Below are 25,843 nucleotides of genomic sequence, written 5' to 3' on the forward strand. Positions count from 1 at the left end.
CTGAACTCTTCTTTAAACTATGAGCTGAGTCTAATGCTTAGCTTCTACCTTCATGTTAACTGATTTTCTCTGGTTATCTGTTACCGTTGCTATGCCCGTTACTGTTCTCTAAGTTCTAGTGTACACAGAATAGTTGTGATATGTTCTTACAGCTTTTAGGAATTCCTGGAACTGAAAGTGAGGGGCATGGAAGAATTTAGTTCCTGTCTCTCTAAATGGATGGTGGGAATCACTCATAAGATGTCATCCTTTCCTCAGAGGAGAAAGACCCTTTATGGTAAGTGTCCAAAGGCCCATTCTCAGAGCAGCATGCATAAGACAGCACAGTTACCTCCCAGTCGATGTGTTGGCCTTCCTCCTCTCTCCCCAGCTGGCCCCATCCTTCATCTGCAAACCGCTGCTCCACAAGCCTCCTCTTGCCAACCCCTTTCACAGTTGCTGTTTAGTGCAGCACTGGCAACGCCAATCACTTGGTTCTGCCCTTCCATGTAATGGCTTTGCCAATCCTTGCTGGGCTGTGATTGGAGGAGGTGGAAGGGGAAAAAATCACTGGACCTCCTCTTTCTCTGCCTTCACTGCCATTCCTACCACATTATTTTACCTCAGCCTTATAATACTGCCCAATGCTTCCTCTAAGCTATGGAGTCTTGTGAGCAAAAAACTACTTTATGAGCTACTGGCATTAAAGTTGTGAGCAAACGATTTGGCTGCTGCATAAATTAGTTTGCTCTGGAGCCATTTTTCCTGAGCCAAAAGAAAAGTGTATGAGCCAGAGGCTAAAAAACTGAGCTAGCTCACACTAACTCAGCTTAGAGAGAACACTGGTACTGCCCCCTAGCAATTTCCTTTCTATTTCTTGACAGCTTTAACTACGCACACCTCACTGCATGTGCCCGCTTATCCCCCCCCCCCCCCGGCAGCCTCTTGCCTTCCCTCCCTTGCACTAGTTGCTCAAAGGCCAGATAGGAGCCCTGGACAGGCTGGTTCAGGCCCCTGGGCTGTGGCTTGTGTTTTGCAATTCCTGCTCTAACCACTACACAAAACACTGGCTTTTGGAAAGTGGCTGCTATTGAACAGCAGCAAAAAACTATGCTTGGATGAGTCGTGCAAGTTGCACATTAGCAAGTCACTTAGTAGTTGCTGCTGGCCCTGGCCCAATGAGTCATCCCTAGGATGCATTAACAGAAGCATTGTGTCCAGGTCATGGGAGGTGGTAATTCCACTCTATTCTGCTATGGTCAGGGGTCACCTGGAGTACTGTGTCCAGTTTGGGGCACCACATTTTAGGAAAGATGTTGACAAGCTTGAGCATGTCCAGAAGAGGGCAACCAGGATGGTGAGAGGGTTGGAATCCAAGTCTTATGAAGAAAGGCTCAAAGAGTTGGGTATATTTAGCCTGGGAAAGAGAAGGCTTAGAGGGGACATGATTGCAGTCTTCAAATATTTGAAGGGCTGTCATGTAGAAGATGGAGCAGATCTGTGCTCTCTTGCTCTGGATTGCAAGACTAGATCTAATGGGTGGAAATTACAAGACAGTTGTTACTGGCTAAATATCAGGAGAAACTTCCTAGCTGTAAGAGTGGTTGAGCAGTGGAACAGACTGCCTTGGGAGGTGGTGGATGCTCCTTCACTGAACGTTTTCAAGCGGAGGCTGTACGGCCATCTTTCAGGTATGTTGTAGGACTATCTTTTGGCTATGCTCCTGCAGAGTGCAGGGGGTTGGACTAGATGACCTGCAAGGTCCCTTCCAACTCTAACATTCTATGATTCTATGAAAGGCCAAAACAGCCCTGCAAAGGCCCCTGCCCCCTTCCCTTGCCTTTGACTTGCAGAAGTCAAGGCCTGAAGGCTGGCAATAGTGTGCCTAGCAACAGCCCCTGAGGGTGTTTGTTTTTTAAAGCTACAGGTGCTTCTTCTATTATTCAGGGGATGTTGTTATTATTTTTATTTTAGACTTTAGATTTTTCTGTAAACTTAGAAGGTTTTCAGTTATATGGAAAGGTCCGTTTTGGCAGCTCATGGCTCCAGTCTCTGGATTAAAGTATCTACAGATTTGGCCATGTTGTGAATTAGATATATTTATATGGGGTTATGATAGTTAGTGGTCATCACCGTAAAAACCTAACCCTAACCTAACTTCTCCCGAGTTTCTCAAAATTTCATTATTACATTTAAAAGCTCCGTTTATTTTGAGTGTTGGAATCAGTATAGAAAGAAGCTGGTTAAGAAATGAATTCATCTGCTACCACTGAATGGCATAAAGTTAACATAAGCAAAACAATGACAACAACTTCACTCACATGCGTTTTTATGTCATACAAGAAAACATGCTGATGTGAAATAATGATGGCACCTGGTATTTTTGGCCACTGTGTGATAGAGTGTTGGACTAGATGGACCATTGCCCTGATCCAACATTGACTTCTCTTACGTTCTTAAGTAAACTTTATATTTCTACTGAAGATGGCCAAGAAACACTACAAATCATAGCTTAAAATACTAGGTGCTACAGTGAAATTTCTAGGCAACATGACGATCTGGCATCCTGTATTTGTCAAGCCCTGCTGACACTCACCTGGAATTGGGCTGGATAGATCAGTAGCGAATGTGTGTGGTATTTCTCAAATGTTTCTTTTATTAACGCCCCAATATGGTGGCCCTGCTCATGACAATCTTGTGTTGTATTTTGATCAAGAAACAGCCACTGTCCTTAGTTTTTTGTTCCTGGACAACTAAACTTTCTGCAGAAAGTATTCTTATCTCAAGATAGGGGTTAGATGAGTGAAGTGCCTAACTCCTTTTAAAAATAAAATATTTGATATAAACATTGTTTTGAGTTGTAAGTTTTAAGACTGTTACAGTATGAGCGACAAATGAAGCTATCATAAACTTTATAAAATAATGCAAGACTCTGCTGTGGCCATTTGGGTGGCTTAAGATTGCTTTTGTATGAATCAGACTGGTGAGCAGGAGTCCTAGCGTTCATGCTGATGCTTTACAGGTATAGCTCTCAACTAAATAGTTACATGTTTACATGAAGGGTATAATCTGAGATACACAAAGCCCTAGTCTTCATGCAGGAGTATTTTAAATGCTTCTTTTGTTTTCTTGCCTAGGCTGAATGTAGAGAAATGAATATGAGCAAATTTAAATTCAGTGACTGGTACAAGATGAAACAGGAGAGCAAGATCTTTTAAAAGATTGTTGTCAAATCCTGTGTTAGAATAATAGAATCACAAAGTTGGAAGAGGCCATACAGGCTCAATGCAGGATCAGCCTAAAGTATCGCTGACAAGTGTTTGTCAATAAGAACATAAGAGAAGCCAATGTTGGATCAGGCCAATGGCCCATCCAGTCCAACACTCTGTCACACAGTGGCCAAAAATACTAGGTGCCATCAGGAGGTCCAGCAGTGGGGCCAGGACAGTAGAAGCTCTCCCACTGTTGCCCCTCCAAGCACCAAGAATACAGTGCATCACTTGCCCTAGACTGAGAGTTCTTATCTATACCTTGTGACTAATAGCCACTGATGGACCTCTGCTTCATATGTTTATCTAATTCCCTCTTGAAGCCGTCCATGCTTGTAGCTGCCACCACCTCCTGTGGCAGTGAATTCCATGTGTTAATCACTCTTTGGGTGAAGAAATACTTTATTTTATCTGTTCTAACCCGACTGCTCAGCAGTTTCATTGCGTGTCCACGAGTTCTTGAATTGTGAGAATCCAGCCAGTGCTTAAAGACTGTCAGTGAGAGGGAACTTGCCACCTCCCTAGGTAGCTGATTTCCACCGTTGCACAACTCTTACTGTAAAAAAGGTTTTCCTGATAGTGCCTTCTTGCCCTTAATTTAAACCTATTTATTTATTTATTTGTTTATTTATTTATTTATTTGGATTTATATCCTGCTGTCCCCTGAACAGGCTCAGGGTGGGTTCCAACAATATAAAATATAACACAATTAAAACCACATTAAAACACAAAATAACGTAACATGTGCCATACAACTCTAATAAAAACCAGATACCTCAGTGGTCGATCGTATTAAGATTTAATTTTTTAAAAAGATCTTTAAGATTTAAGATTTCAGTACCCAGGCTACAGATAGGGGCCAGCCCAAGGAAGCCCGCTGCCTCAACCAAAGGTCTGGTGGAAGAGCTCCATCTTGCAGGCCCTGCGGAATTCTAATAAATCCTGCAGGGCCCTGATCTCACACAGGAGCTCATTCCACCAGGCAGGGGCCTGGTGGCCCATCTGAGTATCCCTAATCCTCCCTGAGTATCCCTAATCCTCCCAGATTTATGCTCGCCCGCGGAGTCAAATGGACCTAATAGGTTCCAGGAAGCTCTGCGGGATACAATTCCTTCTGGCAACCGATTCCCTCTGCAAGTCCTGTTCTCTGCTGCCAGCAGGAACAGCTCCCTGCCCTCCTCTAAATGATAGCCCTTCAAATACTTAAAGAGAGCAATCATTTCCCCCCTCTTCTTCTCCAGACTAAACATTCCTGAGTCCCTCAGCCTTTCTTCATAGGGCTTGGTCTCCAAGCCCCTGATCATCCTCGAGGTTCTCCTCTGTGCATGCTCCATTCTATCCACATCTTTTTTGAAGTAAGGCCTCCAGAACTGTACACAATACTCAAGGGGCAGCCTGACCAATGAAGTGTACAGCAGGACTGTGTTATCTTGCAATTTGGATGTTATGCCTCTGTTGATACACCCCAAGATTGCATTAGCCTTTTTTGTCACCGCATCACACTAGCTGCTCATATTTAACTTTCAGTTCATCCTTACCTCAAGATCTTGTTCACACACACACTGCTACTCAGAAGTGTATCCCCATCCAGTCTGCATGTTCCTTATTTTTGTTACCCAGAAGTAGAATTTGGCACTTATCCTTGTTAAATTCCATTTTGTTCACATCTGCCCACTTTTCCAGCATGTTCATTGAATTCTAGCTCTATCTTCTGGTTTGTTTGCTGCTTCTCCCAATTTGGTGTAATCTGCAAATTCAATGAATATCGCCTCCACACCCTCATCCAGATTATTTATAAAAATATTGAAAACTACCGGGCCCAGAACCAAGTCCTGTGGCATCCCACTGGACACCACTCCCTCCATTCAAATGAAATGCCATCAACAACTACTCTCTGAGTGCGGTTCTCCTTCCAGTTCCCTATCCACCTAACTATCCTAGAGTCCAGTCCACAGTCCCCTAGTTTACCCATCAGAATATCATGGGGAACCCTGTCAAAAGTCAGGTAAATATCATCGACAGCATTCCCTCAATCCAGTAAGCTCGTCACTCGATCAGAGAAGGAAATGAGGTTGGTCTGGCAGGACCTGTTGGGTACAGATCTGTGCTGACTCCCCCAGATCACCAAGTTGTCTTTTAGATGCTTGCAGATCGATCCCTTTAAAATCTGCTCCAGTATCTTCCCTGGGACAGAGGTCAGACTGACTGGCCTGTAGTTTCCTGGGTTATCTGTGTTCCCTTTTTCGAAAATTGGGATAACATCTGCCCTCCTCCAGTTGTGTGGCATGTCTCCCATCCTCCAAGAGGTCTGGAAGATGATGGACAAATGCTCTGCAAGTTCTCTAAAAAGTTCTTTGAGCACTCTTGGGTGCATACCATGTGGCCCTGGGGATTTGTACTCATTCAGTGAAGCCAGGTGCTTCTCAGCTACCTCTCTGTCCATGTCAACCAGGAGCCCAGATGCTGTGACTTGCCTACTACCGTCTCTGGATGAGCCTGTTCTCTTCTTCAGGGGAAAAAACTGAGGCAAAATACAGGAGAAGAGGAGATTGGATTTATACCCCGCCCTTCACTCGGAGTCTCAGATAACGTCTTACAAATTCCTTTCCTTTCCCCTCCCCTCCCCTCCCCACAACAAACACCCTGTGAGGTAGGTGGGGCTGAAAGAGCTCTGAGAAAACTGTCCTTGAGAGAACAGCTCTAACAGAACAATGGGCTTCTTGAGAGAACAGTGCTGACAGAACTGGAATTCAAGGGCTTGCCTTGCAATGGCTTGTTTCCTTTCTCCAAGGTCGGGGACAGAGGGTGGCGTTAGATAAATAAATAAATAAATAAATGGGTTGTCCAAGGTTATCCAGCAGCTGCAAGTGGAGGGGTGGGGAATCAAACCCAGTTCTCCCAGATTAGAGTCCATGCACTTAACCACTAAACCAAACTGGTTTCCTGCTTTCTTTCTCTCTGTCCTCTGTCAGAGTTTCTCCATTTTCACCCAACAGTGGGCATTCGCCTCTTTTATCTTGTGTTAGCTCCTCACATATCGGAAGAAGAGTGAGAAACCTGGAAACGGGGCAGCTGCTAAAATTTTTGCACAAGCTGCATTCAATGCCGGCAGCAATCCTGATCCCATGAAGCCTATGCAAGTCACGTAGGCAGATACTTAGATTTTCCTTTGTTATCGGCCACTGCTAAATTTAGATTTGTTTACTAACCTTCAGAGCTCTTTTCAAGAATGATTGTAAATAAAGTGAGATTTCAGTGCAAGGGACGGGTATTTTCCAACGTCCCCGAAAAAGTGGTGTTTTCTTTGCCTCCTCCTGCTTCAGTAGTGGTGTTTGGTAACATCCCTCCCTGCTTCTGAAACCTTTTATGTACTCTTTGGGATCCAGAAGAGTAGGAGTAGATGGCTGGCACCAGTGAATGGAGAGAGCTTCTTGTCTCTTCAGTAAATGGTCAAACAGATGGTGCTTTCTATCAAGATCATTTAAGCTTCCCAAGTTTTCATTCAGTAGTGTTAGATCTTGTAGCTAAAGGAACGATGATCTTTCTTGAGGATCATCTTGGCACTTCCCAGTTGAATAGTAATGTCATAGGACAGAATAGTATATTTCACCCAGAAGATCTTTCTGTTGCTTCAGACTGGTACAGGACAATATGGGTCTAGACTAGTTAATGTGATAACCTGTGAAGACAAAAGGCAGGAAACAGCTTCAACATCACTGAAAACTGTTGCCATCATATGAGCATCAGGTATCTGTTTTGGAAATTCTTGAGAGATGTTTCCACTGAGAGCTGTGAACATTTGGAATTTTCAGAGCTACTGACCAAGTTGCTAGAATGGGTGGCCCTTCAAACAACAAAAATAAAGAAAAGTGATTCTAGAACTCAGATTAAGACTAGTGGATTTCCATAGATTAGTAGTGGTTTACAGAACCAGGAGATTGGAGGGGAGGATTACAAGAATAAAGGAATGCATTTTGCAGAAGGAAAAAGTTGTACAATTTACGTCTGTTGTGGGGTGTGTGTTAAAGTGTCAGTAGTCCTACGAAAGTTATGGACTACTTCTGCCCTGACCTGGATAGCCCAGGCAAGCCTGATATCAGATCTTGGAAGCTAAGCAGGGCCGATCCTGGCAAGTATTTGGATGTGAGCAGGGGTCTCATCCTACCGGAGCTCCCCAGTCCGTCGCTCTGGGAGAGACGCTCAGGGAGGCAGTCACATGGTGAAGCCCCGCCCCCTTCAGACCGCCCTCTGCTTCGAGCAGAGGAGGAAACCGCCACGCTGGAGAAGGGGCTATTCCCGCCCGCAGGCCGCTGCCACAACCGGCAGGCAGGAGAGGCCAAGAAAGGCAGCGGAGGCGGGGATAGGAGGAAAGCGCTGCATGGAGAAGGGGCTCCTCCCACCCACCCCCGTCCCTGGCTGGGCTGCGGACGGACCGCCCCCTTCCTGCCCGGCAGTGCCTCAGGTGCCAGACCTGCCAGAGCTTGTCTCCCCATCAGAGGACCGCGTGGCCGGGGCAGGGGAGAGGGTCCCAGGCCACTGGGGGACAGGCAGTGTGCCTCCAGTCCCATCTCCCCGGGGCGGGTTCAGGCTGCAGGAAAGGCCGCGGAGGAGGGGGGAGGGCCGGGGATGAGCAGACCCAGACCCCACACACACACACCGGCCGCCCCTCACCAGCAGCAGCCCACCCCGCTCCGCCTGCCCAGCCTCCCTCCCACTTCTCCCCCTGCACAGCGCTGGCAGGGGTGGGGAGAGAAAAGCCTGCCTCCCCCGTCACAAGTCCCTTCAGGCGCCTCCCTCTGATTGGCTCGGTGCCGTGTCAAGCCAAGGTGCCCTCCTTGCAAAAAGGGAGAAAAAAAATAATAAAACACCCGAACGCTGCCGTTGCTCCGAGCAGATTCTGGTCCGCGGCTGCGTTGGTGAGTGCTGACTGGGAAAAGGCCGGTGGGGAGGCACAGCCGGGAGACAGACACGTCCCCAAATTGGTGTTTGACCCTCATGAGATTCCCCCCCCGCGCTTCTTTCGTGGGTAGAAAATAATTAAAGCCACAGGAGGAGCCGCACAAGCGTGCAACTGATCCTCCGGCTCGCTATGGACAACGAAGGGAAGCTGCCTTCCCAGCGGCGGCTCTTGCTGTCTGCGGAAGCGGAGCTCTGCGGGGGGAGCAGGGAGGCGCGTCCACACACCGGAGTGCTTCTGCTGCTGCTGGCGGCGATGCCGGCGCGACCGCCTATCTCTGCCAGCGACTCCTGGATCCCGCCCTCCCGCCGCCCTCCCGCCACCCCCCCACCCCACTCCAACCCCCGGAGGGGTGTTTTTCAGGCAAGAGCCGCCGCTTCCATTCCCACCACTCAGTCACACTGCTCTCCCCCTGTTGACACGAACTCCCCCTCTTTCCTTTTCATAGCTGAGCCACAGTTAAACAGACACCATGGTTCAGCTGTGAACACAGAAAAATAGCACATCGAAGAACTCTGTGTGTGTGTGTGTGATAATATGGAGCTTAATTCCATCATGTCCCTATATTGACACTCCACCTGCAGCACCCCACACTTTCTCCTTTCAGTCTCCTTTGCTCTGGCTCAAAAGTGAAAGCCCCAGGATCCTCTGAGCCATACTTGGAACAGCACACCATTGTGTGGAAGTGCCCCCACCCCCAACGCCAGGGCTTGCTACATTCCATGTGGAGAAAAGTCCTGTTTTAAAGACAAATACTTTCAAATACGTCCATGAACGTACTAACTGTACAAATTCCATCAAACTTCTTATACCACAACTTCTTTGGACTCTTACAATCAGGTTTCTGATTTGTAAATACTGGGGCAAAAGGAGGTAAGTGGCTCCCGTTTTTTTCCTTTCATCTAATTGTATGTAATTAGCCTTCTTGTTTTCTCTATAAAAGCTCATAAATCTGATTAATGCCGCATAGGAAAACCACCCACAAATCATATTTCTTTAAAAGCAGAGTAAACTCACTGATGCCAGTAGAGGTAATATCAGGGCTAAAATTTACCTATAACTTAATTACAGATTTAATTATCTCATTTTCCCTTGGTTTCAGTTTTCTTCAGCTAAATCCATGCAAATAATGGAATATCTATACCTTATTGTCCAATCATCCAAGTTTAACTGAGCCAGCCTAAGCACAATTATACCCTTAAGCCAACTGATTCCAGCACACTTAGGAAGGTGGGTAATTCTCATGTTACATTCAATGCATGCACTCCCAAACATGTGACTGAGATGAGATCCCACATTTATTCAGTACTGGTTTGTGGTTTCATTGGTAAAGTGAACATGAATTCTCTCTTTCTTATACACAGATGTACATGCAAGATGTATGTGTATCAACCCCAACCCCTCCCCCTCCATCGTTCTGGCCGCTCAGAGCAGCTTGAATGAAGCCCCCACTCGTTGGTGGACCTCTGGAGGGCCCCTGGTATTTTTGGCCAATGTGTGACACAGTGTGTTGGACTGGATGGGCCACCTGCCTGATCCAGCATGGCTTCTCTTATGTTCTTATTTCTGGCGCAGTGATGCTCTCCGTTCTTGGTGCTTGGGGGGGCAAGAGTGGGAGGGCTTCTGAATTTCAGGCCCTGCTGGTGGATCTCAGGAGGGCCCCTGGTATTTTTGGCTGATGTGTGACACAGTGTGTTGGACTGGGGTGGAGCCTGAGTGGTGAGTGTGGCCTTCTGACACACTTCCGGTGATGTCAGAGGGTGTAGCCTTATGACACACTTCCGGTGATGTCAGAGGGTGTGGCATATGCTAATGAGTTATGCTAATGAGCTCCGGCAGCTCTTTTTCTACAAAAAGACCCCTGGATGTGAGACCTCCAAAGAATACCAGGGTCAGGAGGCAGAGGCAGGCTATCAAGCCACTTCTTTGAATGTCCTCAATGCCCCAGTAGGAGTTGCCAGAGGCCACCATGGCTTCCAGGCACTGGCACACATGCGCACAATGCAAAATTACTGAAAAAAGTTATGGACTATTTCTAAAATACTGGGATATTGTCTGTCTCTTTTTTAAAAAGCTATATGTTGTATGGATTCATGCCTTTCTCTACTTCAATATTAATGGATAACATGGCTATTAAAATTTAAGAGAACAAGAACTGTCTACAGAGTGACTGTGATCTTATGGGGGAAGGGGTTTTTCTTCCAGCTATTGGCTGTCTTGATGTTGGAGTCACTGTGTATGTGTGAGAGTAGTGGATGCAAAGCAGAAATCAGCCTCTAGCTGCTGATCTTTAATTGTGGTCAGGATCACACAGTCTTCAGCTGTTGAATTTAAGTTTTAACATCACATTTCTTTAAAGCTAAGTGCACGTGAAACTCATAGTTTTCAATATGGACTGGCATAAGTATCCATGAACCTAGGTACCATCAACTGCTGATCACTAAAAATTGGTATATCAATTGGATGATAGCCAAATAACACTGGGACTCAAACTACAAATGTTGGGTAGAAGTAGAGGGAAGTGTCTGCATGCAGCACTTAGTTTATTTCCAGATACCTGAAAACAACCAAGGAGATTCTGCAACTGTAATAATCTTGCTCTATTTTCTTTGCAGATCTTTGATTTCTAACTGAATTGTCACCCTTTGGATCAAGATGCCACCAGCAATTGGAGGCCCTGTGGGATACACACCACCAGAAGGAGGATGGGGCTGGGCTGTAGTTGTCGGTGCCTTTATCTCAATTGGCTTTTCCTATGCGTTTCCAAAGTCCATCACAGTATTCTTCAAAGAGATAGAACAAATCTTTGATGCATCTAGCAGCAAAGTTTCCTGGATCTCTTCCATTATGCTGGCAGTAATGTATGGAGGAGGTAAGTTTGCAAATTGAACAAGCTACGTAGTTTAACTATGTAGTCTGCATACTTGTGTGTGTGTATGTGTGTGTAGGCTCCCTTTATTTGCTTTTTCTAATTTAGGTCATATGTTAGAGTCCAGAAGGCATCATTAATCTTTTTTAGGTACCTTATTTGGTTTCTCATGTGGGGGACTGAATTTATTTTAATACTCCAAATGGGAAAAAATAGGCTTAATCTGTCCTGCTTCTTTTCAAAGCCATAAATTAAACCTTTTGGGGGATTACTTGTGTAATTCTAAAATTGTCCTTCCTGTAATGTGCCTCCCTTATCTTTTCAGAAGACTGCCTTAAGTAGCTAGGGCATGTGCATAACTTGTTCCTTAAAGTTAATTTGAATAATTAAAAGAAATGGATTTTCAGCCTCACAAGTCTGGTGCAATATGGTGAAGGAGCAGAGAAAAGAACTGGCTTTCCCAGGCATTACAACTGTGTGTGTCTCCCTTGGTGGTGTTTGAAGATGCAACAGCCTTGGAAAAGCTGAACACATTCAGGTGTGGTGACTTGTCTGAATGTGAGACCACTTGGGAACCATTGTGTACACCACCTTGAAGAAAGACAGGCAGAATGTAAATGAAATAAACATAATAATCGAGAAACCTGCCTAGAGAGATAGATTAGCCTTAGGTATATTTTCCGTGCTTCAGTTTCTTGCAACTGAAGTTGAAATGACACAGTATGCCCATAAGTCTTAACACTGGGACTTAAAAGTACAAGTTTGAGAAATATCTTCTTCCTTCAAGCTCTTTCACAGTGAGGGTGAAATATAGTTTAAATTTTAACTGTGTTTGCTAAAAATTGATCTCATTACCAACAGCTTTAGAACACTTCATATTTAAGACCCAGCTTTACTACAGTTGGAACAATTTAAATTAAAAACAAAATAGAAAGCCTCTATCAGAACCTTTCAAACGAAAAAGATTTGTTTTGTTACATAATGAAGAAATAGGATAGGTTGAGGTTTGCAACTTGGTTTCCAAATATCTCATTATAATATTTATGTTCTGTCCTTACTGTCATGACTCTTGAAAAAGTTTAGTTACAATGGTCGCTGTACTATGTATGTGTATGAATCTCATATGGGTATATATAATTTATATACTAATAGGAAAAAAGCCCGTTGTGGAAATAAATACAACGGCCTCTAGAAAGAGGCTCTGGGCGGGTGCTCCAGCCTTGGACACTCAGTGTCAATTTGCTGTGGCAACCTCAGCAGGGTATAATGACACTGAGTCCACCATTTTCTCGGAGGAACTGATCTCTGCTACCTAAAGAACAGTTGTAATTTTGAGTGATCTCCAGCCCTCACCTGGAGATTGGCAACGATTGTTACCCAGGAGGGAATGGTTGGTTTGGAGGGTGGAGTCTATGGCTTTGTACGTGTCCGAAGTCCCACGCCTCCTGAAACCTCACCCTCTCCAGGCTCCATCCCTCACATCTCCAGGAATTTCCCACCTGGAGTTGGCAACCCTATCTCTTTCCCAGCCAATCATCAACCTACCTTTATTTCCCCCTCACTCTTCCATTTCCACCCCCACACACATGCAGCCTCTCCCATGCTCTGAAGCCCTGACTGCTACGTCACATTGGGGGCCACATATGGGGGCCACCTCAGCAGCATATAAGGATACAGAGCCCACCATTTTCTCCAGGGGAACTGATCTCTGCCATCTGGAAAGCAGTTGTAATTCTGAGTGATCTCCAGCCCTCACCTGGAGACTGGACAGATTTTACCTCAGAACAGCAAAGTGTTTAGAATGTTAGAGGCAAAAGCCAATCAAGTCGCATATGCAAATGACCTTTGTGTTCTGAGGCAAAGACCAATGAGGCTGCATATGCAAATAACCTGACTGGCTATGGGGGGGAGGGAGCTTCTGAGTGACACACTAGGGCGCCAACCAATTCCGGAGCGTGTGGAATGTTCTAGAGAAGTGCCACCACCATTCGGCTTTTATATATAAGGGAGATGCTGCCAAGGTAAAAAGATGTACAAAGTCTAGCAATACTAAATTTGACTTTGTTATTGTCGTCAGTGTTTCTGTGGATGCTTTGCAGTGGTAAGGGGGCCAAAAAGTCTCTATAAAGGAATTAAGATGTTGGGATATGGTATTTTAATTGTATCTGAATTGAAACAAACCTGTTCGCAGACTCTGGATAGATAATCCAGTTCCTTAATCCTCTCAGCAGTGACACATGGATCAGTCACAGAATGTAGCTTCTAAATTTGTTTAAAAGCAAAATAAATTTGTTTAAAAGCAAGCCTTTGTGTTTGATTAAAACATTATTTAATGATTTTATTAACTAAATGATACCTTTCTTCCATTATGGAAGTCCAGTTGGCATACTTGAAATCCCAACTAGGCACTGATCAAATCTAGATCTGCTTAGTTTCAGCAGAGTCGCTGCTTGTATGCTTAAAGGTACATCCTAGGACCAGTGTATGCCCTGAAGAAAAGGCTTTAGTACTACAGAAATTGTAAGCTGTGTTTCAGGAGTGGAACCACTAAAACTTGTTGCTAATTAATCTTCTCTAGCCCTCCACATTTGCATGAAATACTGTGCTTTCTAGATCTGTACCATTCTGCATGGATTCCTTCAGATCCTTGAGGTTGATTCTATCCTTTCTAGAGTTATCAAAGTTATAAGAAATGGTCAATGGTATAGAATTAAGGTAGTCTTGGTATTGTTGAGTAGTTTAAGCTCTGTATGTGTCACTGGTAACACATGAAAACTACTGTTAACAGACATCTTAGCCATGGCAGCTGCAGCTAGAATGCTGGTTCATGATATAATGAATAGAAGAAATAAGGAATCAGCAGATTCCCATGGTTCCATCTTGTGCAGGGTTCTGTCAGTCTCCAATCTCTGCTTCTGGGGTTATCTTACTGGAGCACATTTTGATAGGAGTTCTTCAGACTTGACTCCCCCAGGAGTTAACAGTCCATCCCTTGATCCATTTTTCTGGAAGACAAAAAAATTAATCCTGGCAATATAAAGTTTCAAAACAGCACCCAGAAGTACAGCTTTCTGGGCTTTCAAAAGCAGTTCTGTCACTTACTGAACTTGACGCCAAAACTGAATCTCTGTCTGTGTGGCAGACTGGTCATAGGAGGTCCTTTTGGAATGGAATTTAATCCAGTCTGAAGGACAGGGACTCTGGTTTGATTGTGAAATCCTAATAGTTTAGATTTTGCAATCATACCTAGAAGAAAACTCAAAAGGTTCGTTGGAGCCTGGAGTATCCAAGACTATCCAGAGGAGGACTACCCAGTTGCAGCTGTGTGACCATAATCTGGCTAGTGGTCAGCAAGATGCCAGTAACAGTCACCGCCAGCTGATTGGCTGGGATAAAGTGTTTTTCTTTTTACAAAATCTATAGCATGTTTCTTTCTATACATGTATGTATCTAATCAATGTATCTAATTCTTAACATGGTCTCATCTGTGGATACTGAAATTCAGAGCTTGGGGCCATGAACAGGCAAGACAGATCTTCCTACAAACTTGAGAGAAGCCCCAGTTTTGCAGAAAAATCTGACCTCTAAAACTAATCATACATTAGGGGCTAAAACCTCCCAAATAATTTATTTTTTATTTATTTATCAAATTTATACGCCATCCTCCTCACTGAAGCAGGCGCAGGAGCACCTGTAGTTTTAATGGAAGGAGTTTTAATGAATGCCCTCAGTGGCCATTGCTAGGCAGCCACAACAGTGTTCACTCTGCCATGGAGCCTCCTTGAGTGATCTTTGGCTAAATCACACATACTCTGCCTTGTTTACCTCACAGGGTTTTTGTGAGGATAAAATGGAGCAGAGGAGAACAATGTAAGTTTCTTTGGCTCTCCATTTTGGAGAATGGTGAGATATAAGTTAAATACTATTGCTGAAGATGGGGGCCAGGTTGGTTAGTAGGTGGAAAGAGGAAAAGGATGCATGGAAAGGTGTGTATATGGGGCCTGCCAGGAGAAGGGAAAGCGGAAATAGTGTGGGGAGAGAAAAATACAGTGGAAAATGAGATGGCCCCCACATGTTCTTGCATGTTCCCTACTGCACAGTTGGGTCTGGCCTGATGGCTGGCACTGTGCAACTGTGCCTGCCCAAACCCAGCAGCTGGCCCTACATTCATTTTTTCCAGGGACAGTCTGCGAGAGAGGGAAGGAGGGAAAGCTGAAGATTGGGGGGGGGCAGATAAAAGTAGGTTGGCTGGAGGGTGGAAAGGAGAGAAAAAAGCAGGAAAAGAGGAAAGGCTATGGGAGCTATCAGTAAAAGGAAAGAAGTGGAGACGGTGGAAGTGAAGGTACCCAGGAAAACCTTGTGGGTCCCCCACTTGTGTTCTATAATGCTTGTTAGGAAATAGATTTATAGACAACTCTGGACTCTTCCTCATAATGCCCATGCTTTCTCCTTTATCTCTTGCTTCATAAAACTTTCATAGTGAGTCTAGCTTTTTCTTTGCATTCCTATGCAATTTTAAGGCTTCCTCTTCTCTGTCCCTGGCCCTTTTCAGCATGGCATGACCTCCCTCTTCATAAGCAGAGTGAGTATTGGTAGCATCTGTGTCATTGCAATGTTGGTGGGTGAAATGCCTAACTTCTAAAGCAGTTGACATCGTTGGACTGAGCATAATGACTTTTCCTTGCAAAGGAACAATCTCTGCTTTGTCCTCCCTCTGTGCACAAGGCAACCGGCAAGCACTCCTGCTCAGATGTTACACTAAGCACATAAAATGTTACTGTCTTATTTGTTGCTTGTTTCTAATTGTTCAGAGAATTCATCCCATGAATACTCATTTGCAAAAGATTGAGAGGGAATCCATACTGTCAAAAAATGGAAAAAGTTCTTAAGTTCTCAGCTTGGGTAACAATCCTTGTAAAATGATTGCTGGAACATAGATTCATCAGGTTCCCCCACCCACTCCAATCATAAGAGTTAGTTTACACAAGAATGGTTAGCCTGGGGTTTGAGACTCTCATCTTATACAGAGTCCTATCTAGTTGGACAGCAGGGGTGCAGTACACAGCTCTGTGATGTGCCTGCAATTAAACAACTAATTCTTATAGGAATATTTCCAAGACTAAGTGCTACTATTATTATTTACAGTGTGTGATCAATTTATATGGCATTCTACAGAGTAACATAAGCCAAAACCCTGGGTCTTCATCCTGAGGTGCTTTCTGTCAAAAGTTTGGTAATGGGAGGGAAGTAAGGGGGCGGGTGAGATTAATATCCCTATTAGTAAGGATAATTGTTTCTGTGGTATTTTAAGAGCTTTTCCAAAAACAACGCAAGGAATTTTGTGTTCAGCCACTAGAAGATGGTATGTCCCAGTGGCAATATTTGAACAGATAATTAGGGATGTGCACGAACCACATTTTTGTGGTTTGGTTCGTAGTTTATAGCTGTACCATGAACCAAACCACAAGCCCATACTAACCAAGAGGCTGGTTCACGAATTGACCTGGTTCGTATTCGTTTGTGAATCATTTAAAGATTAAACCTCTGCTTTCTGCTCCCAGGATCTTTTTGTGGGGAGCAGAAAGCAGGGGTTTCCATACAGCTGAACAGCATTGACCATTGGTCAGCTGTTTGGTTTAAACCCTGCTTTCTGCTCCCCGTGAAAAGCCACGTGGAGCAGAAAGCAGGGGTTTCCAAACAGCTGAGCGATACAGACCGTGGCTGTTCGCAGGGAGCAGAAAGCAATGTTTAAATGGCTTAGAGCCATTTAAACCAAGCACCACTCAGCTGTTTGGAAACCTCTGCTTTCTGCTCTCCACAGCTCCAAGTCATTTAAACCAAACAGCTGTTTCCAAAATTCATGGAAGGTCATGGCAGTTCTTCTGTTTGTGAACATTGCTTCATGAACCACCCAAAATTTGTGATGATACAGATAATTGCTATTGGTGGTGATTGTGCAATAAAATTCACTTTTGTAATTGTACAGTGTTTCCCCTGTATGATGACCAGAAATGACTTCAGTGACTATTTAATCCAACAGGCGGGGTGAGGGTAGGGAATAGAGCCACTCTTTGCTCTCATATAACCAGTGTTGACTTGGTCGCTGTTAGTTTGTTCCAGAGAAATATTAAGAACATAAGAGAAGCCAATGTTGGATCAGGCCAATGGCCCATGCAGTCCAACACTCTGTCACACAGTAGCCAAAAATACCAGGTGCCATCAGGAGGTCTAGCAGCAGGGCCAAGACACTAGAAGCTCTCCCACTGTGCCCCCCCCCCCGAGCACCAAGAATACAGAGCATCACTTGCCTCAGACTGAGAGTTCCTATCTATAACTTGTGGCTAATAGCCACTGATGGACCTCTGCTCCATATGTTTATCTAATTCCCTCTTGAAGCCGTCCATGCTTGTAGCCACCACCATCTCCTGTGGCAGTGAATTCCATGTGTGAATCACTTTCCTGTTACACAAACTGTGTGAAGAAAATTAAATAGTAATCTGTGACAGAAAGTAGAATACAAACAGTGGTTCACAGATTTGACCTGAATAGTCTACAACCCCTGAGGCACTTGTAGTAGGAAGGATTAAATCACCAAAGAACCAAATTATATATATTTTTAGTTTTGTTTTAAGGAATTGGAGGGGGGGGACGCTTGGCTGTTTGCTGATGGGAGCACCCTGTCTTTCTGTTCCCATCAGTTTATGACAGTCTCTCGGTTTGCATTCATGAATCTGCAGTCAGCTGCTAGAATACTGAACATTTGATAAAGTCTCTTTTGTGTAGTTACAATGCAACCTGTGTTTATTTCCCCCCTCCCTCCATTTCACAGTAGTGGAATCTGAAAAATAAATCCATCTAAAAACTCTCTTCTTTGTGCCATTCTATCAGTTATTGGCTATTGTGGTGAGAGTGTCTTATCCATGCATAAGGTATCCAAAAGCAGCATATTCTTATGTGCTGTGATTTTTCACACATTGCACTCAGTGGTAATCTTTTGTTTGAGTCTACTGTTCCAAGTTTCAGGTTTTCTTGTAGAGGAAGGCTTGCAATTTTGCAAGTTTTCTCATGATTGGTCGTGTCCGTTCTCTTTCCTACTGGAGTCTGTCTGTCTCTCTCTCTCAGAATGTGTGAACACAAACCCTTGAAGTATCCGAACTATTTGTCATAAATACCATTACATTCTTTAAAAATTAGCTAAACCAAACATTTACCCATCCCAGAACTTAGCTACTTCACAAGTACATCTCACTCCCAACCCACCTTCCATTTAACTTTTCAGTACACATCTTCTAGTTGGTATGAATGCCAAGTTCCATATTGGCTATCTCTAAAGAAAAATAAATAAAATACTGTGAAGCCTACAGCTCAGCCTGGAGGGAAACTTAATTCAGTGATATGCTGTGGTTCACAGAGAATCGCGTTTGCACTGCCATTAACACAAAGAACCACCCCACCAAACATACACACATAAGGAATAACTATTAATATTAAATATGTACCTATAAACATTTTAAATTATCATAGTGGCATATTGGGTTGTCTCTCCCTACTGTTGCTGAACTTTAGCCAGCTCTTGTTTATCTGGCGAAAAGGGGAAGGGCCTTTTTGCCTGCCTACTCTCTCTCCTCAGCATGAGGCACAGCAGGTCAGGCAAGAAGGTCAAGATTTCCAAGGCCTCTAGAGGAGGGCCAGCTGGTGGTGAATAAATTTCTGAACCCTTCATAAACCCCCTTCCTGTTCATTCACTAATACTAAATTTATTTTATTACTTTAACAAAGATTTGAACTAAGGCCTCTCCACAATTACCTTCTGATGTCCAAAGACTCCATTTTATTTATTTAAAGCATTTAGGGCCCTCATGGTTACAAACAGTTAAGAAGATATTAAAGATCAAGTTCAAAAACAATAAAGGTAAAGGTAAAGGTTTCTCTTGCTTGGAAGTTAGTCGAATCTGACTCTAGGGCTCATCTCCGTTTCCAAGCGAAGAGCCAGTGCCATCTGAAGACATTTCTGTGGTCATGTGGCTGGCGTGACTAAATACCAAGGTGCATGGAATGCTGTTACCTTCCCACCGAAGTGGTACCTATTTATCTACTTGTAATTTCTTGGTTTCAAACTGCTAGGTTGGCAGGAGCTGGGGGCAGAGATGGGAGCTCACCCTGTCATGTGGCACTAGGGTCTCGAACTGCCAAACTACAGACCTTCCGGTCTGCAGCTCAGCGCCTTAACCTCTGAGCCACATATGTAAAACTGTAATTTAAAACAAACAGGAAGAAGGTTCAATAAAGGAATGCCAAACAAAACTAAGTCTTCACCCCCTAGCAGGAGACATTGATAGAGGGGGACAGACTAATTTCCTGGGAAGGGAATTCCATAATTTTGGTGCCATTGCTGAGAAGTCTCTCTCTTGTGTTGATACCCATCTACCCTCCAGTTGTAAGGGCATCTGAAACAAGGTCCCTGAAGGTCATCTTAGTGCTCATGTAGGTTTATACGAGGTAGGAGTTTCTTAAGATATGTTGGTCTTAAGGCGTATAGAACTTTAAAGGTCAATAACTGCAGCGGTATTTGATTCTTCACCAACTTTTTCTTACTAATTTTGCATGTTAACGGAGAGTTCACACATTCTTCAACTGTCAGTGAGCTCTGTTTAAAGTTACTTTAATTTTTGACAGTTACAGAAAAGTTAGATTAATTACTTTTTAATTGAGGTTAAGAGTTAAGATTGGCCTTGTTATGTTGTTTAATCAGATGTAACTCATATGCTGTATGTGGGGTTGTCCTTGAAGACCCTCTGGAAGTTGGAACTGGTACAGAATGCTGGGGCCAGAATAATGACTAGAGTGAATCAAGGTCCATACTGCTCCTGTCTTGTTTCATTTGCACTTGTGTTGATTATTTCATATTGAGCCACAAACCAATCACTTAGCTAGATGGTAATCACATACTTATGATCTAAGAGATTTAGAGAAGAGAAGTTTGATATTTTTCTGTAAATATACACTACTGTGATAAGAATATCACATGCTGAAGTTTTTAGCTGAGTTGCCACCAATATGCAGAAGACACTCAGCTCTGTCTCATGCTACCAGCGGATCCCAGGGAGACTGTGAAAACTGGACAGGTGCCTGGAAGCAGTTTTGGAATAGATGAGGGCTATCAAGCTGAAATTAAATCCTGACAAAACTGAGGTGCTACTGGTACGGGAGGGTCTGACCCAGGAAATGGGTTATCACCTATTCTGGACGGGGCTGCACTCCCCTAAAGGAGCAGGTTCATAACTTGGGGATACGCCTTGACTTGGGCCTCCTGTTAAACAAACAGGTGGCAGTGGTAGCCAGGGGTGCTTTTCACCAGCTTCGGCTGGTGAGCAGTGTTCCCTCTAAGCTGTGGAGTCTTGTGAGAAAAAATGCCACTTTGTGAGCTACTGGCATTAAAGTTATGAGCAAGCTGTTTGGTGACTGCATCAATTAGTTTGCTCTGGAGTCGTCCTTCCTGAGCTATGGCAAAAATGCGTGAGCTGGAGGAAAAAAACTGTGAGCTAGCTCACACTAACTCAGCTTAGAGGGAACACTGCTGGTGAGCTACCTGCAACCCTTCCTGGTCAGAAAAAGATATTTCCACTGTGGTGCATTCTCTGGTAACATCTATATTAGTTTACTGCAGTGTACTCTACATAGAGCAGCCCTTGAAGACCATCTGGAAGCTGCAGTTGGTATAGAATGCTGCATCCAGAGTGCTGACTGGAGTGGGTCATAGAGACATATCATTCCAGTCTTGTTCCATCTTTACTGGCTTCCAGTTTGCTACTGGACTCAGTTCATTGTGCTGGCATTGGCATTCAAAGACTGTGACTAGTGTTCCCTGTAACCTGAGTCCATGTGAGCCAGCTCACATGTTTTTGTCTTCGCTCAGGAAGGATGGCTCCAGAGCAAACTAATTGGTGCAATAGCCAAAACACTTGCTCATAACTTTAATGCCGGTAGCTCACAAAGTAGAATTTTTTCTCACAAGACTCCACAGCTTAGAGGGAACATTGATGACCAACATATTTTAAGGACTGCCATCTCCCATTTAAACCCACCTTTTCACTCCAGTCATCTTTGGAAGCTCTGCTTTGGTTGCTTCTGTTATCTGAGGCTAGAAGGGTGGTGAAATGAGAAAGGGCTTTCTTGGTTTTGGTACCAAAATGTTGGAACTCCTTCCCCAAGGAGATTCATCTGTCTCCCTCTTGGTGTATTTTGCCAGCAAGTGAAGACTTCTTTATTTCTAGCATACCCCCAATAACAGTTATTGGCCCTCCTTCCTGGTTCTGGTATTATTTGTTCATGTTTTTACTCAATTCTTTTAGAATTTTTAATTGTTCAAATGTTTTAATGTGTGCCACCTTTGGGCCCCTGATCAACTGGAAAGGCAGCATAAAAATGTTTTTAATAATAATAGTAGTATGGTAAAAATTCTTAATGTGAAGGAGCCTCAGAAGCCGACATCTACTGCTGGCAGTTTGAATTCTATTCTAACATTTCCCGCGTGTGATAACCACGTTTGAGATGCAGCATTATGCAGTTATCCATTGTGTCTGAAGCTTTCAGTGAAAGCTAGCTCCTTTTCGCACAGTACCAACTCACATTGCATGGTGCAGTGTAAGTGTGGGACGTAGATGGGGCTGCCCTTGATGATATGGACTTTGCTGATTTCTGCCAAAATGCTTATTGGTGATGTGTGATTGAATTGACTGTATCTTGTTGCTACTTCTGGTTGCTTTTGTAGTCCTTCCACTGTTAACACTTGCCTTCTTTGCCTGCCTGACCCAATAAACCTTTTCTTTGCCATTGTGTATGTTACAAGCTGTCAAGTCACTTTCAACTTAAGGAAACTTTATGAATTAATGTCCTCCAAATGTCCTCCAAACCGTCCTATCGTTAACAGCCTTGCTCATGTCCTGCAAACTGAGGGCAGTGGTTTCCTTCACTTAGTCAGTCATGTTGGGGCTTCCTCTTTTCCTGCTGCCTTTGCGGCCTTTGCCATTGCTCCCCTGTGAATAGGCCATACCACATGGTGGTGGTGGGTGGGGGGAATTGTGTGATAGACCTTCCTGGAATTGCAGGCAAAATGAGAGAGCTGCCTTAAAATAGGGACAGAAGCAAATAAAGTCTTGAAGGTACAAACTCAAAAGGGGAAAAAAATCAGCACTCTTTTTTTAAAAAATGTCAGTATTCCATAAACACCACAGAATTGGTTCCCACGTTTTATTTACTTATGGCTTCCTGTTGTTCATTTTTCAATGGTTACTTGTAGGGGTCTGAATTTGTTTTTCTGTCCCGTCCCCCCCCCCCCCCCGTCCTATCTATAGGAATGTTTTGTAAATTAACATACAGATTTTTAAGAAAGGGAAAATCCCAGATCCTGATACAAGCGTGGTATTCAGATCTAGAACTTTTTGGAAATCCTGATTTTTTTCATGTCCCAATAGACCTGAGAAGAGAGAAAAAAAAAAGACGAAAAAACCCTGCACATCAGAAGCTGTGCCAGGCACAGCTGATTCTCAGCTGACTTCTCTTGCAACCTGGTTTAAACTGGGTTTCAAGAGAAGCCAATGCCAAGCCAAGGCAGAGGGGAGCTCTCAGCTCCTGCCACCCAGCCTGATCCGCAGCTGACTTCTCTTGCAGTTTGGTTTAAACTGAGCTGCAAGAGGAGCCAGCTCCAACAGAGGCGGCACCAGCCCCAACCAAGGCTGATCCTGGGCTGATTTATCAAGCTGAGCTGGTGGGAGCTTTTAAAGTTTAAAGGGACTGCAGAAGCCAGACAAACAGCTGAGAGGCAGGAGTAATCTGCTGCCTCTTGCTGTTCTCAGATCTACTGGTAATTCCCAAACATATTGTGGTTTTTCCCAGTTTTTCTGAGAAAACCTGGATATATTTGGGATGCTGAAGTATTCCCAAAAAATCCCAAATAAGGTATTTTTGGGGTGTATTTTCAGCTCGGGTAGATCCGAATGCACACCCCTAGTTACTTAAGCCAGGTATTGTCTTTTTCATTTGTGCTCCAGTTAACTAGAAATTCTGTTCTTAAAACAACCTGTAAATCTGCACAGAAATCGAGAGGGCTCTTTTCAAGATGCTTTTGCAGTTTGACATAAATTGCTGCTGAAGAGCTTTCTGTATCTAAACTGTATATAAACTATAAACTGTCATGGTTCATGTTCTGCAAAAGTTTACGAAAGCTATTCCTTGCAGCAATTAGATTTGACTCTGCTGGGCTTGAATTATGCTAATTCTCAATTTCTGTGATGGTGTAATACAAGGGTGTCAATACAAGGGTGCCAGAACCAGCCCATCCAGGGCTCTCATGTGGCTCACGAGCAACTGATGCAAGGGAGGGAGTGCTGGGGAGAGTGACTGGAGCCACTAGAACAATCTCATCTGCAGCAGTCAAGCATTGTGGGAGCATCTGCCCAGTGCTGCACCGCTGGCTCCCCAGTCCACCCATACGGGTTATCCTTTGCACCCCCTTCCCACCCCATGAGGCCTTGCAGTAAGGATAGACCAACTCGGAGCTTACCAGCTGTTGTCCTTTATACCGTTTGTATCTCCAGTACTTGGCATTACATTTTATGGCACACATGGCCCAGGTCAAAGTGACGTTTATGTCAGATCTGGCCCTTGTAACAAATGAGTTTGACACCTCTGATGTAGTATGTAGAGCTGTTCACGTATTTAATATTTAATTTTATTCTGTCTGTCTGTCTGTCTGTCTGTCTGTCTATCTATCTACCTTTTGCATGTGGCGGGAGGTATGTAGGTGCATCACAGCCAGTAATTGCTTTGACCAGAAAGAGAAGCGTTTTGTTGTTGTGTCTGTCAATTTTTAATGGCTCTGTTGGAAATTTTGTACAGGAACAAAATGGGCCAAGCTAGATTTAAATATGGAATTCTAGAGACCTAGGTTTCAATTATGAGTTTAAGAAGGGGCCACTTAATTGGAAAACTATCTGTAAAACAATTATTTTCCAGTGACGTTTTTGTAGGCTTGGTTTGAGAATAGATGCTTTTCAAGGTTGTCAAGCACCCAAAGGAGTCTTCACGTGAATTTATACAACTCTTTGAAAGCAGGCCAAAGGTCCCAGGTGAGACATGTTATGTGACCTAATTGGGACAATTATCCAAGGATTTCAGAATGCCTTGTTTTCTATCTGGGGTGCTATATGCAGCATTGGCCCTCTCTTTATCTGCTTCTGTTTAATTATCCAACTCAAAGGGTCACCCAGAGGCTGAATTGCCATGTATGTTTTGAAAATCTTGCTATCTGTTAATGACGAAATTAGATCTGTAGTTATTCAGGGCATGCCCATTCAGTTTTATTTAAGCAGGTTTTAGTGTCTATAGAATACTGAGCCTGCCTTTAATCATTGTTTACTTTGGATTTAAGGTTTTTCTGTAATGAAGTATTTTAAATACTGCTATGTAGATTAATCAGACTCAAACCTTTGGGTGGTAATTAAAAGAAAGCAATTTGTACATGGAAACAGTTTGGCTGGAGAGGATTTTAGCTGTGATTACAGCTACTGACTGGCTGTGAACTGGACATGCAAGTAATACTAAAATAATGTGTCTTTGCCAATTCTGTTTTATATTAATTTGGCTTATGCTTGTTAATCTTCTATAATGGCTGTCTAGAGATGAGAAGGCCTGGAAAACTTCAGAAAAAATGTTTTTCCCGGAGGCTTTTAATTTTTTCCAGTGGAAAAATTGAGAAATTTTGTGGAGAACAGCAACAAAAAACTCTTCTATGAAAAAGAATGTGCAGTTGAATTGCAGTGGACTTATGGTGACCTCACCCACAGGGTGTTCCAAGCAAGGGGTGAGCAGAGGTAGTTTGCCATTGCCTTCCTCTGCATAGCAACCCCTGTCTTCTTTGATGGTCTCTCATCCACGTAGGGACTATGGCTGACCCTGTTTAGTTCCCATGCTCATCAGAGCAACTCTCCATCCTTTTGGAATGAGTGAAATGTGCTAAGACAACATAGGGCACAGCAGTCTGCAACTCTCTCACTTAAGTATTGGTTGTTATTGTAATTTTGGCTTTAGGAAACCAAAGCATTTATATCTCTAAATTCCATAAATATGCCCATTAATACAAATACATACTAAGTTATAAATATTGCATTTTATGTTAAAGCAGCAGAGTAGGTTTAGGTTTGATGAGAAAGCAAGCACTGTATATATTTCAGTTTTCCCTAAAATGTCATTTTCTTTTCCTGAAAAAAGATCTTTTCCTTGATTTCCGAATTTATAGAAATTTTACACGTCTACTGCTGTCAGACTATTTCATTTACCAGATTATTTCATTTACTATTGCATTTACCATTCCACTAACCTTTGAAGGGGAATTGGGAGAAAATTGGGAAGGAAGTAGAACTTACGTTTTCAAGATTTCTTGAGTTGGAACTGATGCTGAAGAATATCATCAAGTTGTGTACAAGTTGTTGTAGGCTTGGTAGAAGGGGCTGGATCCTACCAGCTTGTTCTGCTAGTGACAGTGCAGCCCTCTGACCCAAGAAGCACACTGCCAATTGAAGAGCATCCTCCATCTGGCATTTGTAGACCAGACTGGTAGGATCCAGCTCTTTGATATCTTAACCAAGAGTTTTGATTATGAATCTACAGTTTTGAGATAGTCTTTGGGCTTGTTGGATGGAGTCAAGTGTAACTATAATAAAATCTGGATCATGGTGCATGTAGGTACAGGTACACTATTAATGCTATCTG

At 43.6% G+C, this 25,843-nt stretch overlaps 1 protein-coding gene across 1 annotated transcript in view; it reads left to right on the forward strand.

The window, feature by feature from the left end:
• The window catches only part of LOC107125559 (monocarboxylate transporter 1-like), a 67,769-nt gene that overhangs the window by 34,689 nt on the left and 7,237 nt on the right, over positions 1 to 25,843 (forward strand). Inside the window, exon 2 of the mRNA XM_015428982.1 lies at positions 10,821 to 11,077. Within this exon, the coding sequence (XP_015284468.1) occupies positions 10,861 to 11,077 (217 nt within the window). The 5' untranslated portion in view covers positions 10,821 to 10,860. The remainder of the gene's footprint in view (positions 1 to 10,820; positions 11,078 to 25,843) is intronic.

Source organism: Gekko japonicus, unplaced genomic scaffold (genome assembly GCF_001447785.1).
Source record: "Gekko japonicus isolate JY-2015 unplaced genomic scaffold, Gekko_japonicus_V1.1 scaffold1236, whole genome shotgun sequence".
In the NCBI taxonomy this organism is placed as follows: Eukaryota; Metazoa; Chordata; class Lepidosauria; order Squamata; family Gekkonidae; genus Gekko; species Gekko japonicus.